The sequence below is a fragment of the Tamandua tetradactyla genome, chromosome 20 (assembly GCF_023851605.1).
Source record: "Tamandua tetradactyla isolate mTamTet1 chromosome 20, mTamTet1.pri, whole genome shotgun sequence".
Taxonomy (NCBI): domain Eukaryota; kingdom Metazoa; phylum Chordata; class Mammalia; order Pilosa; family Myrmecophagidae; genus Tamandua; species Tamandua tetradactyla.
Window position 1 is genome coordinate 26,812,843 of NC_135346.1, and position 20,927 is coordinate 26,833,769.

Below are 20,927 nucleotides of genomic sequence, written 5' to 3' on the forward strand. Positions count from 1 at the left end.
AGTTCTTGTTTTCTTGTTTCTTGCCCTACTTGTGTGGTGCCTTTCCCACACACACACTTAGGAGGGTCTACTTAGATAGTATAGACCCCAGCCAGATTTTCCCGGACCAAACTGGCCTCCTATCAAGAGGAAAGAGTCACCTGCGTCAGTTTTTCCTGAGGGTGAGACCCAGCAGGTTGAAAGACTTTCCTGTGAAGTCTCTGGACTCTGTTTTTCTTATCCTACCCTGTGTGTGGCGCTTGTCTGACTGCAGGTCCCACCAGCATAAGATGATGCAGTACCTTTAACTTTGGCAGACTCTCCCTGCTGGGGGCGTGGTGGAGACAGAGGAGAGGTTGTAGACTGGTTTTAATGGCTTCAAATTACCAAGCCCTGGTGTCTGAATTCCTTGATGGAGGGATTCCACCTGAGTTGGGCTTCACCCCTCCCCTGGGGAAGGTACAGGCTCCAGATAAGCCCCTAAAAGAGCTGACTTCTGCCTATGCTTGGGGCAGTTGCAGCCTGAAAAGTCCTGCTGCTGTATCCAGAGGCAGTCAAGCCTTTGTAGATACACAGCCACAAAAACCTCTGTTTCCTTCTTTTTTTTTTTCCCCTTTTTCTGTCAGTCCTGCCCCCTTGGCGCCAGGGCAAAAATGAGCAACCTCTGCTTTGATCAGGTTCACCTAAGCTGGGGGCCTATTTTTAGTAGTCAGAATTTGTTAATTAGTTCCACAATTGGCATTTTATTGTGCCCAGTCCCTGCTGCTGGTAAAGTCCTTTCCTTTCCCCTCTGGGAAGCGGCCTGTGGGGGAGGGGTGCTGGCCACCTCAGCTTTGGGAACTCACTGTTCTGGGGGGTGCTCGCAGCCATTCCAGCTGGTCCAGACTGGGGTACACTGTGTGTCTGGTCACTGACAAGGCTGCAGGAGCTGTTCTGTACTTTTTCTGGTTGTTTAGTAGTTGTTCTGGAGGACGAACTAAAACGCCCACATTGTTAAGCCACCCTCTTGACCCGGACCTAGACTATAGTTTTAAAAACAAATAATGGTAATGTTACTTAATTGCTTATTTTATAAGAATTTAGACTGTATTGCTGTGTAGTGGGCACTGTGCTAGATATTTGGTATTGGAAAATGAAAAGACATGGTCCCTTCCCTTCAAAGAACAGATCATTTAAGACCCTTAAGTGATCATAAAAACTATCTTTCATGCTAATAACATTGAGAATTCAAAAAATTGCACTAAAAATATCATTTGGTCATCTTTAGCACCTATGACTACTACAACCATAATCTAGAACCTTTACAAATTATAACAGATCTTAAAAGTAAAGCAAAACCAATATTCAGTGCAACTTTTATACTTAATATGGATTCATGTCCATCTCTATCCCAGCCCTTCCCTATTCTTACCCACCCCCACCCCCCAAAAAAGTGATGTGATTCCAAGTTCTAAATTACTATTATAATTAGATTTTCAGTGACTGACCATGGGCCATCCTGGCCATATTTTCATGATTTAATGTCAAACATTTTTTATTCTTACCTTCTTTCCTATCCCGATTTTGTTAACTCTCTTTTACTTGCATTAATTCCAAATTGCTACTACAGGCTAACAGTTTTTGTGTCTTGACTACATCAAATACTTTCATTGTAGCATTAGTTCTTATACTCCTTATATTATAAAAGAGGTACTATTTTTATTCTTTTTACAGATGAAGGCATTGAAGCTTAATGGGGTTAAAGAATTTGCCCGAAAATCACTCAGCTAATTAGTGGCAGAACTGGGATTTGAATCCAGGTCTATCTGATGCCAAAGAAAATACTCTTACTGTCTATGCTGTAATGCATATATTGTTATCACATTATGTGAAATTAGTGGGAAGATCATCATTTTCTCAGTGCTTTTATATCTTCCCTTTCTCACTAGCCATCTGTCTATATAGATTATAGACCACAGTCTGTAGATAATTTTTCTTAGTATAGGAAGCAAATGATTTCTCTGTGCATTGAAGCACAGGCTTGCTGTGTGCATCATGGGCATCTCAACCTCTAGGTGTATCTCTTTCCCCTTTTTTTTAAGAAACTTTAATAATGAAAATCATTAGGCAATGTCAGGTGGTAATGATAAGTGTTTTAGGGACAAATCAATGGCATCTCAAAGTTTAGAATGCTTCATACTATCATAATAATCATTGCCTCATCTATTAATTAGCCTTCTGAAATTATAAGCCAAATGGAGGCAGGGATCATATCTATTTTATTCACTAATTTATACCGAAAGTCTAATGGAGCTTGATGTTACAACCCTCCAACCCCATCTTTACCTCACCATCTAGCCCTAATATGTTATTGTCTGCTGCTGAAACACTTCTCTCCCCCCCACAGGTATCCAGTCCGTTGTAAGGTCATTTTCTCATAGAATTTCAGTCTTAACTGTTGTGGGGGAAGCATGCCAATATACAATATTGGCTTTGAATTTTCCTCCCAGCTTTTTAGTTTGAAGAATTTCAAACCTACAGAAAAACAAAAAAAGTACAATGAGCACCTGAATATTGTCACTTACATTTACCAGTATGGTTAACATTTTGTCATTTGGGCATGCACACTCACTTGTATGTGCATGTACACTCTCTCTTTTTTTTTTCCTTAAATCACGTTAAATTAAGTTGTAGACATCATGACACTTTATGCTTAAATTTTTAGCTTACATCTAAGAATAAAATATTGTCCTGTATAAGCATAATTTTTCACAAATAAAATCAGAATTCATAGTATCTTACTATCCAGTTCTGATGATATGGTGAACGTCTTGTTGAATCAAATCAGAAGGCAAATAATATCAGAATGTTCCTTATTAAAGGTGATGTTTGATCACTTGCCTATGGTGATAACTGCTGGATTATAAAGTAAATGATGTATGGAGTGGTATTTTCAACACATGAAGATCTTCTTCCCCAAAAACCTTTCTGTTATGTTTTGGGTTCATTGATGATCCTTGTCTGAAGCAGTTATTGCATTGGGGATTGCCTTTTTAAAATGTGGATGTTCTTTTTTTTTAAAGGAGGCAATTGATATTTTGTCTTGCTATTAAGCATTTCTGATAAAATTGTAGTAGTTGAGTTCTATTTGCATTGACTTTTAGCCTTTGAAACAGATATTTTAATCATTTGGAACTCTCCAAATACAGCACATTGTTAGTAATACGAGTTTTTTTGTTTCCAACAGCTGCTAACATTGTCATTCAGACTGAACCACCAGTTCCTGTTTCAATTAATAGCAACATAACCCGAGTAGTTCTTGAACCTGATAGCCGAAAAAGAGCTATGAGTGGCTTGGAAGTGCCACTCACAAAGAAACCTTGGTTGGGAAAGTAAGATAATTTAATTGATAACAAGCAGTGTTTTTGTTATTTATTGTTTTAGTGAAATTGTAAAATTGAGTTGTTTTAATCAGTACTTTTCAAACTGTTTCACAGTTAGGGTTCCAAGAAACATCTTTAGAAAGTCCTAAAAATAAAAAAGCCACAATATTCCTAATAGAAGTTTGTAATTTGTAGTTGCCTGTTTCTGTACTTCTCTCAATATTTAAAAATTGTTAAAACTGGAATTGAATAGAAAAGAAGAAATAATAGAAAATAATACAAAAGGGGAAGAAAACCTTTAGAGTAAAATAATAGAAATATTATTAATATCTCTTTACAGTAGATATAAATATTATATAAAGTAATGTTATAATATAGAATATAATGTAAATAATATATAAATAAATATAAGCAATATAATTATATTATATAAAGGTATAAATAATATATAGATATAAATATTATTTGTATTTCTTTATAATAGAAATAATAGAAAAGAAGAAAACTTGTAGAAGTCAAAAAAGCATCGTAAAAAGATGACACTCTATTCTTGCTTTAATTTTGAATCCTTGATTATTGTGGTTGATCTTTTCAGCGTCTAATTTGTAATCTCAGTTGGGCTTCTTTTTATTATCGTTTACTATTTTATTTACCTTTCTCTCCATCTGTAAAATGTTCTGTACCCATGTAATCAGGATATTGTGAAAGTTATTTCTGAAGAATGTTAAGGTCTTACCAAATACACTTTTTGACAAATATAAATTTAAATTCTTTTGTGACATATCCTTTGGATAAGCGTGAGTTGAGAGAATTAACCAAGATCTATTAATACTCCTTTCAGACAAGGGAATAACAATCAGAGTAAACCAGGATTCTTGCGAAAGAATCAGTATACAAACACCAAATTAGAAGTAAAAAAAATCCCTCAGGAATTGAACAACATTACCAAGCTCAATGAACACTTCAGCAAATTTGGAACTATTGTTAACATCCAGGTAAATGTGGCTGTGTTAATGACAGGTGTATCTGCTAAGTATTGTAAACTGCATTATATATATATATCTGTTTATCCATTTATATATCTGTTTATACATTTTTACAGTGATAGTTAAGCTGAATTTGTTCTTGTGATTTCTTTTTGTTCTTCTCTGCAACTTCTTCCTGAAAGACTGGGCTAGTTACTCCATTCTTGATATAGTTCTGTTTTAGATAAATGGTCTTTCCACCTCCTTTAGTGAAAAGTTTTAGTGTTCTAACCAGGAGCTGAGATTTCTTGTAATTTCTAAGATTCTAATCTCATCTGCTAAATGAATTTTATATATTGTGGTGAATAGTAATAGTAAAGGATGGTTCTAGTCTTGAGAATTATAGGCAGTATTATATGCTATCCAAGGTCAAATAAATTGTAGTATTTTACAGTCTACTTGTTAAATACATGAATTTATAAATTTCTGGCTGAGTACTTGAAGGCTAAAGTTCAAATTTCAATGTGTTAGCTACCCCTTAGTACTTTAGCATTGGCATCAAACCAAAATAGAATTTATGTAACTCATTTTAAGAAGGCAATATTGAGGGACTTGTTTTTTCAGAGAACTGTCCCAGAATATTCTTTTTTTTTTCCCTTGAAAGTAGAAAATATTAATGCTGAGTAAAAGAGGCCTGAAACATAAAAAGCTACATATTGTGTAATTCCTTTTGCCATACATGTCTCTGTTACTCATCTAACCATACACTGGATAAAGGGGATATCAGATACAAGGTTTTTACATTCACTCTGTCACAAATTAGAACTATATAGTTATACAGTCATCATAGATCAAGGCTACTGAGTTACAGTTCAGCAATTTCAGTATTCCCTTCTGGCTGTTCTAATGCACTATAAACTAAAAAAGAAAAAATCTATATAATGATTCTGTAGTCATAATCATTTGTTAAATCCTAACTTATAAGATTTTTAAGCAGTTTTTACCTGAGTTCGGTAGTAGTATTTTAGTTTTAAAAAAATTGGAACTATGTTAAACACAAATGAAAAGTTAATCACTCAAATCTCACCACTCATAATGACTGATGAAAAGATGTACTACTATTATTTATTTAGAATATACATGAACATATACTCTTTATTTATTTATTTTTGCATGGGCAGGCACTAGGAATCGAACCCGGGTCTCTGGCATGGCAGGCAAGAATTCTGCCACTGAGCCACTGTCGCAACACCCTATACTCTATTTTTTTCCTTCTAAATTTTTCTTTTTTTTTTTTTAACATGGGCAGGCAACGGGAAACAAACCCAGGTCTCCGGCACGGCAGGCGAGCACTCTGCCTGCTGAGCCACTGTGGCCTGCCCCCATACTCTTATTTTTAACAATGTTTTCATACACTTAAATTTTGAAAATGTGATCATACCAAATATCTCTGCTTTTATCTCTTAAAATTTTCCTAGGTCATTAAATAATCTTTATGGCATTTAAATGGCTTAATGTTGACAAGCCATAATTTATTGAGCTATTTCTTATTGTTGGAAATTAATGTTGTTTCTGTTATTTTATGTGAAAACAATTCTGTGATTAGCATCCCCTTTAGATAAATATTTCATTATCTTTTTTATGATAAATTGGTGAATTTTGGGGTGTGTTAATTTAAAAAATTTTTATTTGAACTGCCAAATTACTCTCCAAAAGGGCTGTACCAGTTAGTACTCCCAATTGTAGTAAATGCAACCCCATTAATACTGTAGACAGGTCCATGAAAAATTTTTTTTATTACTAGTTAGGTTCTTTATAGAGACAATTTGTAGTTCTTTTGGACTTACCTGTCCATTGTCTTTGCCCTTTTTTTTTTCTTTAGGTATCTGTTTTTTATTATTTATAATAACGTTTTACCAAACCTTTGCTTGTCATATATATATTAACAATGTCTTTTCCATTTGTCATCCATTTTAATATATGTAAAAAGTCTTTCTTAGCCCTCAGATTATAAAGATATTCACCTTTTTTCCTCAGGTTTATATGATTTAAAAAAAATTTTTGTTGTGGTTCAGTGGTAGAATGCTTGCCTTCCATGCAGGAGACCTGGGTTCAATTCCCAGACCTTGTATACCTCCCCCCCAAAAAATTACTGTGAAATATTATACCTCTGTAGTTTATTTGATGAGTGTAAGGTATTAGGGAGAGATCTAACTTAACTTGAATTTTCAAACTAAATAGGTAATATTGGATTGTTTATTAAATAATCCATCCTTTTTCCGTGTATGATTTTGAAATATGCATGTCATGTTTTAGGGGATGGAGAACTTGCTTTACAAAAATGATTCACGGTGAATTTTAAGAGGCTGTTTTTTGTTTCTGAATCATTTACCAATAATTTATTTGCATTTAACTGTTATTTTTTATATATTTTTGGTTTGCTTTTTTTTTTTTTTAAGGTGGCTTTTAAGGGTGATCCAGAAGCAGCCCTCATTCAGTATCTCACCAATGAGGAGGCCAGAAAAGCCATTTCCAGCACAGAAGCAGTTCTAAACAACCGATTCATTCGAGTCCTATGGCATAGGGAAAATAATGAGCAACCAGCACTGCAGTCTCCAACACAGCTGCTCTTACAACAGCAGCAAACGCTTAGTCACCTGTCACAGCAGCATCATCACCTGCCACAGCACCTTCATCAGCAGCAGGTGTTGGTGGCTCAGTCTTCTCCTTCAACGGTACATGGTGGTCTCCAAAAGGTAATCTGGTTCACAGGGAATTAAAGGTCATCAGTCCCACCTTCTATTTAGTTTAGTGTTTCTCAATTAGTGGTCCTTGGAGCTATTTTGTAGTGTTACTTTGTAGTCAAGCAGTGTCTGATCTCCTGTGAGCTTATTATTAGAAATGCACATTCTTGGGCTTCACCACAATCTACTGAATCAGAATCTCTAGGGGTCTAGGAATCTGTTTTAACAAGCTCTCTAGGTGATTCTTAGTTATATCAGAATTACTTATCTGGATGCAGATTCTTGGGCCTCACTTTCCCAAACCTACATTTACTCTCGAAGGATGGGACCCATCTTGTGTACACTAATATGTGATAAAATCATTCACCACGGGACATCTCTAAATCTAGAACTTCTTATTCATTTTGATTTAGAATTTCCCTTGTGTCCAGTACTTGTTCTACTTTTACCTATGGAGAAAAAATCTTTTCCTTTTAAATTGAAATGGATGCTCCATAAGAATTGGGATTTTGTCTTTTGTATTCATTCTATCCCTAGTAAAACAATACCTGGCACATATTGCTGGGAGCATTTGAAAGAATAGATAAAAGAAGGAAAGAACACACCACTGCACATTAGAGCCATTTATATATTTGGTAATAATCTCCCCCTAGGTGTTCCTTTACTTAGAATAAATGTATTCAGATTTAAAAAAAAAGGTGCGGGAGGTCTCCATACATTACATGTTTTCTTCATCATCCTGCGCATTTACATCTGAACATGCATCCACTTTTTTATATCCCACTTCATGTTTAGGAACCAGATGTGAATACTTTCCCGTAGATGCCAGCTGGATAGTGTAGAGAAGAGTGATATGTCACACTGTTACTTAACTAAGTTACTTCCAATTAAAACCTCTTAAGTCTTTCAAATTATTATATATTGGAAGGAACATTTAAAAATGTTTAGCAATTTTTATATAAGTTTAAGCACCTGTATGCATGTATCTTGTTATGACGTATTTCAGACATCAAAAAAATATGAATAATAATATATTTGTGTATCTTCTGCTTCACTTAAAAGATAAAACCTTACAAATAATTGATGCACCTACCCCTTCTCATTTCCTTATCTGCCTCTCCATAGTAATCACTGTCCTAAATTTGTATCATTCCTAGACATGTTTTTAAACTTTTACTTTATATGTGTTTATTTTATATATACAGATCATTAGCAAGCCACAGACATCAGGTGCATATGTTCTTAACAAAGTTCCTGTTAAGCATCGTCTTGGGCATGCAAGTGGTAACCAGAGTGATACAACACACTTGTTAAATCAGTCTGGCGGTGCTGGAGAGGATTGCCAGGTATGTTTTACTGTGAATTTCAAATATATTCAGAGTTATTTAGTGACACAAGGAGATAAATTTGTTATCTCCCAGATTTGTAAAGTCTTGCCTGCTCAGTCAAGACATATGTGACAGCCAACCTAAGTATGGTAGATAAATTTCCTTAATTTCCATGACTTGTTCAGAAATTTGCTAGTTAAATTTTTTTTCATTAGAAAACTTTGTTTTACACAAAAATGTATAAAATGCAGAGTTCCCATATACTACCCTGTTATTAATACCTTGCATTAGTGAGGTATATTTGTTACAATTCATGAAAGAAATTTTTTTTTTTTCACATGGGCAGGCACCAGGAATCAAACCCGGGTCCTCTGGCGTGGCAGGCAAGCATTCTTGCCTGCTGAGCCACTGTGGCCCGCCCATGAAAGAACATTGTACTATTAACTATAGTCCATCATTTACAGTATAGTCATTATTTCTTCAAATACTTTTTCAGGGCCAACTCTCTTCTTTTTTCCAGACTCCAATGATATGAATGCAAGATCTTTTGTTATAGTCCCTGAGGCTTTGTTCTTTTTTTTTTTTAGTCTGTTTTCCTCTCTGTTGTTCAGATTGGGTAGTTTTCTATTTTTTATCTTTCACTTGACTAATAGTTTATTTTGTCTTCTCCATTCTGCTATTAAGCCATCCATAGAATTTTTTATTTTGAATTACTGTCTTTCAGTTCTGAAATTTCCGTTTGGTTCTTTTAATCTTCTGTTCTTTGCTGGGACTTTCTATTTTATTTTTCAAGCATTCATAATTGTTAGTTGAAGTATTTTCATGATGGCTGCCTTGAAATCTATGTTGGATAAATTCCACATCTGTGAGATTGCACTGTTGGCATTTTTTATTATCTTTTCTTATTCATATTAAGATTTTCCTTGTTCTTAGTATGAGAAGGAATTTTCAGTAGTATTTCGGATATTTTGGGTATTTAGTTATGAGGCTCTGGGTCTTAATCTGCTGTGATTCTATGCTTGTGAGGAAAAGAGGACTTTTTTGTTATAACCAGGTGAAAGGGCAAAGTCCAAGATCCCCTCTCAAGTTAGGAGGAGAAGGGATCCTCATTGTCACTGAGCAAAAATGGGGGTTTAGGCTCCTCACTTAATAGTGTCCTGGCTGGTAGGGAGTGGAGCCTCATTACTGCTCCCCAGTTAATCTCCACTGCCACCACACAGAGAGGAGTGGGGGCATCTTGTTACTGCTGGATGGTATATGGAAGTTCCATCTGATACAGGCAACGAAAGAGATATCTCATTATCACTGAGAGGGGTCAAGGATTCCCACATAGCCTCCACTGATATAGTAATAAGGCCTCAGTAGTACAACAGGGTAAGAGTGGATGCCTGGGCTGCCCACTTGGTCTTTGCTGGCGTGTCTGAGGGTGGAACATTTTAAAATTTTTTCTGTGATGTTTGGCTAGTATAGAGAGGTTATTATCACATTAAAATTTTTTTCCTACTTACTAGGCTGCACCTTTTCTAGTCCTTTAGTTAGAGGGAACAAGCTTCAAATGAGGCTTTTTTTTTTTTAAGAAGTTGTGGGTTTGTAGCACAGTTAATGCATAAAATGTATTTCCGTGACTCAACCAGTAATTTACTACTTAAATTTTTTTATCTGTTGAAAGCTAAGTAGGAATTTGAGAATTTTACCCATTTAGTAATAAGTAGATGTCTTTATTAGTCAATTTCTTTCATAATTTTTCCTTTTTAACATAATTAAAAACAGAGTGAATGATGATTGTGTCATAATCAAAGTCAAGATTTTTATTTGAAAATATTTTTATGAAATAGAACTATGTTTTAGATGGTTTCTTTGGCTTTCAGGGGTATATCTATGTCATGACTTTCTAGCTTGGTTACATCAAAGAGAATCAGAAAAAATCTTTGAAGAAGAATAATGAGGAGGGCTAGTCCTACTAGACATTTAAAAATTCTATAAAATCACAATAATTTTATATTGGCACATATCAGTGGAGCAGAATAGAAAGTCCAGAACTGGACTCAATTGCAAATAGGAATAGTATACTAACACAGTATCTCAGGTCAGTGGGGAAATTAAATTATGGGTGTTTTGATACATTGGAATAACTGGATGACCATATAAAAAGGATGAAATGCTATCTTTTTACTTTTTTATTACATCATATATCAGGGTAAGTTCCAAAAGGATAGGGATGTATGGAAAACTAAATGATAAACCCCATGAAAGGAAATTTGGCAATATTTAGCAATATTTACATATGTATTTACTCTTTAAACCAGTAATCCTCCTTTTAAGAATGTATCAAAAGTATGTTGGCCAAAATTTGAAAAAACGTGCAAGGTTAGTAATTGTATACTCCTTCCAATAGCAAAGACTGGAAACAGCCCAAATGCCCTTCAGTAGGGGACTGGTCAATTAAGATATAATACATCCATACAATAGAGTATATAACTTTATAAAGGAATGAGGAATATGTATGTTATAACTATATAAAGGAAGATCACCATGGGGGATCTTCAGGATACATTCAGTAAAAATGTGAAATGGAAGAAAAAAATGTATAGTCTACCACTATTGGTATAAGAAAGATCACACATTAGTTATTTGCTTAAAATAATAAAAAAATAAGCCACGTAAATTAAATATGGTTGTGAAGGCAGGGATAGAAGAAGCAAGACAACTTTGACTGTATCTTGTTTTGTAAATTTGACTTGGAAACAGGTAAATACTGAACATAATTATAAAACAAAATTAAATGAAATAAATCTCTAAAATCTAAAAAAAAAATCAAATGAACCTAGCATATGTACATGGAGAGAAAATATTCCAAATACTTTAAAAGAGTGATTTGACTATATTCATAATGGGACATATTCTAAGGAGAAAGAAAGGAAAGGCTCAGCAGTCATACTAATGGCAGTGTTGGTATTGTGAAACTGATTTGTGAATATTATAGGATACATTAAATGAGAAATTATGTTGCTGTCATTGACACCCAGTATTTTCAGTATGGTTGAAAAGAGAGATGTAAGGTAGATGAGGTTCAATAAAAATTTTAATGGAAAGTAATCAGTATAAACTCAGGTTGTATTTTACCCTTATAAAACAACAACAGCAACAAAAACAACAAAACAAAATTCTGTTCCCTGAAAAGGTCTTGAAACCTTTGACCAACCCAGAAATAATGAGCCACACCTATTACCCAAAGGAACTAGAGATCCTTGGAGAAATGGCTATCTCCAGATTCGGGGGTAGTAATGTCCAGTTCACCTAGGAATATTTTATGAGATCAGAAATCAGTGAAGTTATAAAAAATTATTTGAGTTCTGACAGAGAGAAGAAGAATGTTTATCAAGGCTCTAGATCAACTCACCTACCTAAAGGAAATTCAGAGAACCGAGAAACACCATAAAAGTTACCAAAGAGTACTGTAGGGAACACTATAGAATGAGTGACCTGGTTTCTTCAGCAATTTATTTGCAAAGGAAACAAAGATAGAGAGGGAAACTAAGGAAAGGATGCTTTAAGGAGACATAATCAATTGCACTTTATCTATGGGCCTTCATAGATTCCACTTCAAATGGATAAAAAGTGTTTAGAAAATTATAATACGATCCAGAGATGTGAATATTTAATGATATTAAATAGTTAATGTTATCTTTTAAGTGTAATGGTGGTAGTGTAGTTATGTTTAAACACCAAATGATCCTTATCTTTTAGAGATACAACTGAAATATTTGAAGTGAAGTGATAATGTTTTGGGGGAAAGGATATAGTCATGGGGGATATACGATAATCAAGATTAGTTTATGAATTGATCATTTTTGCTGCTTGGTAATGAATACATCAAATTTTTTTAAAAATATAAATATATTTTATTAGCATGATGCATTTATCATAAAATATTTTATGCTTTGATCACTAAAGGTGTTAAAGTTTGCATATAATTTTAACATGCTATAACATAGCATTGAAGAATAATTAAAAATGTACTGCATTGGAGTAGGATTTAGAAAGTAAAAACTTATGTTTCAATTATTAAATATTGTACATAGCTTTAAAATATTAAGCATGTTTTTTATGACTGCTTGACTTTATACTGATCTTGAACAGTAAGAGCATACCTGTTTGCCTCTGTTAGCTTTTATAAGAAATTATTTCTATGTAAAACTTTTTTTCCTAAGCTAGATGAAAGAAGTATGCATATAGTAAAAATTGGATATCCTCCATCATCTATTACAATGCTTCTGTAGTATGCAGCCATTTGCTCAGTGGTTGGCATTGACTGATATGACAGGATGGCTCAAATGTAATAGTCTCAGTACCATCCTTTTAATAGTAATGCCCTGTTATGCTAAAACCTGCTAATTTATTTAGAAAAAATAATATAATGCTTTAATTGTAACAAAAGGATAAAAATGTTTTTGTTTTTTTAATTCACAATTTATTGAACACAAAAGAATCAATCATCCACAGCCACATGTTAGGCATTAAGGATGCATCCAGACATGAGCACATCCCCAGCCCTCAGGAGCTGACATAACTACCCTAGTGTCATCCAACGACTCATTTTCCTAAAGAAGTGAGCTAATCTTGACCTCATTAATCATGGAACTTTTTTTAAAAATTTTTATTCTAGTGTCATGTATAACACAAAATTTCCCATTTTTTAAAAAATTTATTTTATTTATTAAACATACCAACATGCAAACACAAACATTCTTACCATATGATCATTCCATTCTACATATATGATCAGTAATTCTCAATATTATCACATAGGTATATATTTATCATCATGATCATCTCTTAGAACATTTGCATCAATTCAGAAAAAGAAATAAAAAGAAAACAGAAAAAAATTCATATATACCATAGCCCTTATTCCTCCCTTTCATTGATTACTAGCATTTTGATCTACTAAATTTATTTTGACATTTGTTCCCCCATTATTTATTTATTTATTTATTTTTAATTTTTAAAAAAATATAACAAACGCAAACATTCTTAACTTATGATCATTCCGTTCTACATATATAATCAGTAATTCACAGTATCATCACATAGTTGCATATTCATCATCATGATCATTTCTTAGAACATTTGCATCGATTCAGAAAAAGAAAAAATTACCCATTTTTAACCAGTTCCAGAATACATAAAAATATTTGTATAACTCTATACTTTTGTCCATTTAAAACATTCCATTATAAAAGATTAGAAAAACAAAAAGATTGCAAACTCTGAAGTCAGAGTCCTTACTCACTTGGCCTGCATCTTATTGACTATGTTAGATAACTCATGCACAGTAATTTACTTTTTAGTAAACTAAGTGTTTAACACGTTGCATTGCTGTGGGGATTAAAATATTTTATGTTAGTAAAGAATAAAGGGAAGTATTTAGCACATAAGTGCTCAGTAAATTTTTAGGTGTTGCCATTTTTATTTCAAAATATGATAAAATTATCATCAGTATACTAGGTTCTTAAAGTACTTGAGGAATTTTTCTGTGTGGTTAAAGTGGTTGAGTATTGCTTAACTTAGAGGACATTTAAGTATTGTGGAGTTGAGAGATGTTGATATTTGGGTATATAATTTCCATTATTGAATTTTACATGGTTTTTTTCCTTTTTTGCAAGATTTTTATCGAGACATCTTTACTCACCATACAGTCCAACCAAAGTATACAATCAGTGGCTCACAATATCATCACATAGTTATGTATCCATCATCCTGATCATTTTAAGAACATTGCATCATCCAGAAAAAGAAATAAAAAGGCAGAAGATACATTCCATACCCCTTACCCCTCCAACTCATTGACCACTAGTTTTGTAATCTACCCATATTTTTGCCCCTTTTCCCCTCTTATTATGTATTTATTGTTTGTCCTTATTTTTTTTTTACTCATCTGTCCATATCCTGCATAAAGGAAGCATCAGACACAAGGTTTTCAAAATCACAGTCACATGGTAAATGCTATACAGTTTTACAGTTAGTCTTCAAGAATCAAGTAGTAGAACAACAGTTTCAGGTTCTTCCCTCCAGCCACTCCAATACACCATAACCTAAAAAGGGATATCTATATAATGCATAAAAATGTCCTTCAGGATAACCTTTTGACTCTGTAAAATCTCTCAGCCGCTGAAACTTTATTTTGTCTCATTTCTCTTTTCTACCTTTTGGTCAGAAAGGCTTTCTCAATCCCCTGATGCCGAGTTCCAGCTCATCCTGAGAGTTCTGTCCCATGTTACCAGAGAGATTTACACCCTGGGAATCATGTCCCGTGTAGTGGGGAGGGCAGTGAGTTCACCTGTTTAGAAAGAAAGCCCATATCTGAGCAGCAAAAGAGGTTCTCCGGGGATGACTCTTAGGCATAATCATAAGTAGATTTAGCTTCTCCTTTGCAGGAGTATGTTTCATAGGCACAAGCCCAAGGTTGAGAGCTCAGTCTAATGAAAAAAGCAGTAATTTTCCCCACTGCTTGCGAAAGTATTAGGAATTCCCCAGATGGGGATATTTAATAGTTCCTCCTTTCTCCCTAGTCCCCCAAGGAGACTTTGCAAATATGTATATATTTTTTCTTTTTTTTAAACTTTCTTTTATTGTGAATAAAACATATATACAACAAAGCAATAAATTTTCAAGTACATTTTAACAGATTAAAGAGCAGATTTTAAAGTTTAGTAGGGGTTACAGTTGCATGATTTTTCATATTTTCTACCTGCTCCAAGACATTGGAGACCAAATACAGTTGCACGATTTTTCATATTTTCTTCTAGCTGCTCCAAGACACTGGAGACCAAAAGAAATATCAATATAAAATGATTCAGTAGTCATACTCATTTATTGAATCCTATCTTCTCTGCTATACTCTTCCTTCTCTTTTTTCTTTTAGCTTTTTTTATTGTGTAATATAACATATACAAAGCAAGGAAATAAAAAAGCAATAGTTTTCAAAGCACTCTTCAACACATGGTTACAGGACAGATCCCAGAGTTTGTCATGGGCTACCATACAACCTTCTCATATTTTTCCTTCTAGATGCTCCAGAGTATAGGAGGTGCAAATGTATTTTTATTCCCTGCTCAAATTACTCTGGGATGTATCAGGGCATCACATTAACCTGTACAAACCAACAAGATCTCACTCCGTATTCAAGAATCTGTGTGATTATGGTAGAAAATTGAATTTTGCATGATTTTTGTTTGTTTAGTTAAGTTCTAAAACTGTGGTCATTAAAGGACTTGTATTTTGTATTAGGTATTTATGGAGATGCAAAAATGTTTAAGATTTAATCCCTGTCCTTAAGGGACTTAACATCTTCAGTATTCCCTGTGAAAATAAGAAGGTTTTTGTTTTCAAGTTCTTTTTTTTAACTTCAAACTTACAGGAAAGGTGCAAAAATAATAAAAACAATGCATAGAACTCCAGTGTACCCCTTTACCAGATATCCAGATTTAACAGCTTTTAGCATTTTGCAGCATTTTTGTCTATTGGTCCATCTGTTATCTAAACATTTGAGAGTAGGTTATATACATCATGCTCTCTAACATTTAGTACTTGTAGGTGTGTTTCCTGAAAACAAGGACACACTCTGTAACCACTTTAAGTACAGCTATCAAGTTCAAGAAATTTAACTTTGTTTTAAAGGATGCAAATTCTGTGTTCCAGTGTTCAGTTTTCCCAATGTTATCTTTTTCCCCCTGGTTGGTAGTTTTTTTTTTGTTTTATAATGTTTATTTTAGTAACATGTACAACTTAAAAAAATGTCCCCCTTTGGCCACATTCATATATATAATTAAATGGTGTTGATCACATTTAAAATGTGCTACCATCACCATCATCTATTACCTGAACTTTTCCGTCACCCCAAAAGAAATTGTGTACCAATTAAGCGTTAACTCCCCAGTCTCCTACCCCATCCCCTGTCCCTGGTAACCTGTATTTTAATTTCTCACTTTATGAATTTGCTTATTCTAATTATTTCATATCAGTAAGATCATACAATATTTGTCTTTTTGCATCTGGCTTATTTCACTCAACATGATATCTTCAAGGCTCATCCATATTATCACATATATAACTTTGTTCCTTTCCCAGCTGTATAATATTCTGTTGTGTGCATACACTACATTTTGCTTATCCATTCATCTGTTGATGGACACTTGGATTGCTTCCATCTTTTGTCAATTGTAAATAATGCCACCTTGAACATCTATTCAAAGTCCCTGTTTTGGATATAACCTAGAAGTGTGATTACCTGGTCACATGGTAATTGTATACATACCTTTCAAACTGTTTTCCACAGCAGCTGCCCCATTTTACATTCCCACCAGTAATAAGTGAGTGTTCCTATTTCTCCACATTCTCTCCAACACTTGTTAATTTTTTTAAAACTTATTTTGTATTACCAAACCAAAACAACATACAAACGTGAACATTCTTAACATACAAACATTCTGTGTATGGTGTACAATCAATGGCTTACAGTATCATCACATAGTAATATATTTATCACCATGATCATTTTTTAGAATATTCCAGAAAAAGAAATAAAAAGAAAAAGCTCACACATACCATACCCCTTACCCCTCCCTCTCATTGACCACTAGTATTTTTATCTACACAATAAAATTTAACCTTTGTTCCCCCAATTTTTTTTCTATACCCCTTACCACTCCCTTTCATTGTTCACCAGTATTTCAGTCTACTCAATTTATTTTAACATTTATTCCCCCTATCATTTATTTATTTTTAATCTATATTTTTTACTCATCTGTCAGTATCATAGATGAAAGGAGCATCAGACACAAGGTTTTCACAATCACACAATCGCATTGCGAAAGCTGTATCATTATACATTCATCTTTAAGAAACATGGCTACTGGAACACAGCTCTACGGTTTCAGACACTTCCCTCTAGCCTCTCTAATACACCTTAAACTAAAAAAGAGATATCTATAAAATGCATAAGAATAACCTCCAGGATAACCCCTGGACTCTCTTTGAAATCTTTCAGTCACTGACATTTTATTTTGTCTCATTTCTCTCTTCCCCCTTTCAGTTGAGAAGATTTTCTGAATCTCTTGATGTTGAGTCCCAGCTCATTCTAGAATTTCTGTCCCACATAGCTACAGAGGTTTATACCCCTGGAAGTCATGTCCCATGTAGAGAGGGGACGGTGGTGAATTTGCTTGCCGAAAGTTAATTTTTGTTTTTTTTAATTTTTGCCATTCTGGTGGATATAAAGTATCTCATTGTGGTTTTGATTTACATTTCCCTAATGGCTAATGATGTTAAACATCTTTTCATGTGTTCTTTCACCATTTATATATCTTTGGAGAAATGTCTGTTCAAGTCTCTTGCCCATATTTTAGTTGTATCTTTTTATTGTTAAGTTGGAGGATTTCTTTATGTATTCTGTATATTAAACTCTTAACAAGTATGTGGCATTCAAATATTTTCTTCCATTCTGTAGATTGCCGTTTTAAAATTTCATGATTAATTCGTTTGAGGCAGAAAAGTTTTTCATTTTGATCAGGTGCTACTTACCTATTTTTTCTTTTGTTGCTTGTGCTTTGGGTGTAAAGTTTAAAAATCCCATTGCCAAACAGAATATCGTGAAGAAGCTTGCCTATGTTTTCTTCTAGGAGTGTTATAGACCTGGTTCTTTTTTAGGTGTTTAATCCATTTTGAGTTAGATTTTGTATGTGGTGTGAGTTAGGGGTTTCTCATCATTCTTTAGCATATACATATCATACCCAGTTTTCCAACTACTTGTTGAAGGGACTTGGAACCCTTGTTAAAAATCAGTTGGCCTAAGATTTGAGGGTCTGTTTCTGAGCTCTTGATTCAAATTCGTTAGTCTTGTGTCTCTGTCCTTGTCCCAGTACCCTGCTGTTTTGACCACTGTAGCAGTCCCAACATTGGGAAGTATGAGTTCTCTGACTTCATTCTTCATTTTTATTTTATTGTATTTGTTTTTTGGTTCATTCTTCTTTTTTAAGATGGTTTTGGCTTCTCATAGCCAAATCGGTTTGATAATGGCTCTTTTATTTCTGCAAAAAAGGCTGTTGAAATTATGATTGGGATTACCTTAAATCTGTAAATTGCTTCAGGTAGAATTGACATCTTCACAACATTTAGTATTCAGTTCTGTGATCATGGAATGTCCTTCCATTTATTTAGGCCTTGTTTGATTCTTTTTTTTGATAATGTTTTGTAGTTTTCCATAATGTAAGTCCTAGTCTTTAAAGTGCTTGGTTAAATTTTTTCCTAGATATTGATTCTTTTACTTGCTATTATAAATGGAATTTTTTTCCCTTAATTTCCTGTTTAGATTTTCATTGCTACTGCTGTGTGAATTTCTTAATATTTTTTCTTGCGTCTCTTATATTATATATTCATAGTAAATTTTAGAAAGAAAGAAAGAAAAGAGCAGAGTGTGCTAGGGAAGATTTAAACCAGATTATAGTGTACCTTGTAGCTCTGCTGTGCCTTAAAGAGGGGATGATTAACTGGACTGTCATCTGTTCAGAAGAGGAAAGGAATCTAAATATCAAAAGAAAAACCACCTCCTGGTTGCTTACCATGTCACATCTGTGAGCCAACTACTTGTCTTACATTCAGTAGTAAATCCATGTGTATTTAATTAAGTCTGATATTAAGATTATAATTGTGGGTATGGTATGTATGAATTTTTTTTTCTGTTGTCTTTTTATTTCATTTTTCTGAAATGATGCAAATGTTCTAAGAAATGATCATGATGATGAATATACAACTATGTGATAAAAAAGAATGTTTATCTTGTATGTTGATTGGTTTTATTAATAAAAATTAAAAAATTAAAAAAAAAGATTATGATTGTAAGGTACTGTAATTCTTAGACGATGTTCCATTTGTTGGAAACAGGGATTTTAATTTGTTACTTTACTTAGGGAAAATAAATTATGATGATACCCTTCAGCCAAAGACCCTCCAAGTACACCCCTGTAGTTGTCCAGGTTGGATTTATTACTCAGTGAGGAAGCATGTACACAGTGAGAATGGCATGGTATTTTAGGAAGTGTTAGAAAAACTTATTTTAGGACTTGTGCTGGTGTTAGGTAATTGTGGGAATGTTTAATATGGAAACAGGTTTAAGGATCTTAATCTAACCTAGAAAGAGGAAAGACTAGGATAAGGCTAATTGGTGAAGAAGCAGTAGTCACTAGTATTAGCCAGGGTAGAGGGATGTCTGTCTAGTTAAATGTATAGTTTGGGGTATTCAGTCACAAGTAAAGAGTGTGAAGTGGTCATGTTTTTCTATTGATCCATCATGGTTATAGAGTGGCCTTTTTTTGATGCAGATGTTTTGTGAAATTGTTTATGGTCAACAAAAGAACACTAAAATCTAGCTGTAAGTACCAAGTCAGGTCCTGGATGTCTTTTTCCCCCCCAATTAACAAATTAAGTATAAAGAAAAGAGAAGCATGAGATTGCATAGTAGTATTGTTGCTAAAGGACATCATTAAATCTTTGTTTTGTCTTTCAATTTTATGTATAAAAAATAGTTTTTATAAATGAAGTTTTAATGTAAAAAAAATATTAACTCCTAAAAATGTAGAAATAAATGCAGTCTTTCTAAAAAGATTGTTTTTAAGCATTTCTAATATTTAATTTAATCATATTTGTGTTTCTAGATATTTCCAACTCCAGGCCATGCAAAAATGATTTACAGCTCCTCAAGCTTAAAGACACCTTCAAAACTTTGTTCAGGGTCAAAATCTCACGATGTTCAAGAAGCTCTTAAAAAGAAACAGGTAATATTCTTAATTCTGTTTGTCTTAAAGAGTAAAGGACCCATTGAATTTTCAATTGATTGTGTTAACAACTTTGAATCAGTTCATATTTTGTGGAAATGCATTATGTTTATTTTGTTTAAATAGCTTCTTTCCTAAGTAATGTGCACTTGAAAAAAAGGGGAAACAACAGAAAAAATCTTTCGCAAGCTGCCTTTCAGAGTCCACACCAAACACAAGGAATGTAATTTTTTCAGTGTAAAAGTAAATGACAGTGAGCTGTCATGTTTGTTTCTTCTCCAAGGAAGAGAAGCAATGTTATTTATCTATTTTCGCTTCTAATTCCTTTCTGGTTTTGTACGTTACGTGATGTTTTACATAAAGTATAACATTTATGTAGTTATTATTCATGTCGTTCAGTTCCAAGTTTCATTTTCATCTTAGATTTAAGCTTTCATGGGGTTTTTAAAATAAGATAAATATATGTAGTAACTCTATATATTTAGATATTTAATTAACTCAGCTGTACAGAGACAAAGTTTTCTTGGCAAAAATCCAGACTTTGTTGTTACCTCTAGCATATAGCTAGAGGTATATGCTACCTTTTTTAAGTTTAAACTTAACTTAAAAAAAAAAGAAGTATGCATTTAGCTTACTAAATTAGCAAATGAAAACATTTATTGTCTTCACAAAGACATTTGGGTCATTCAGATGAATAATCCTCATAGATGTAGCTAAT

The 20,927-nt window shown here is 33.6% G+C and overlaps 1 protein-coding gene across 6 annotated transcripts in view; it reads left to right on the top strand.

Moving 5' to 3' along the window:
• RBM27 (RNA binding motif protein 27) overlaps positions 1 to 20,927 on the top strand; it is an 82,421-nt gene that overhangs the window by 48,876 nt on the left and 12,618 nt on the right. For all 6 annotated transcript variants that reach the window (XM_077137317.1, XM_077137321.1, XM_077137318.1 and 3 more), the window contains 5 exons: positions 3,206 to 3,350; positions 4,183 to 4,336; positions 6,766 to 7,062; positions 8,256 to 8,396; positions 20,090 to 20,209. In XM_077137317.1, the coding sequence (XP_076993432.1) occupies positions 3,206 to 3,350; positions 4,183 to 4,336; positions 6,766 to 7,062; positions 8,256 to 8,396; positions 20,090 to 20,209 (857 nt within the window). The remainder of the gene's footprint in view (positions 1 to 3,205; positions 3,351 to 4,182; positions 4,337 to 6,765; positions 7,063 to 8,255; positions 8,397 to 20,089; positions 20,210 to 20,927) is intronic.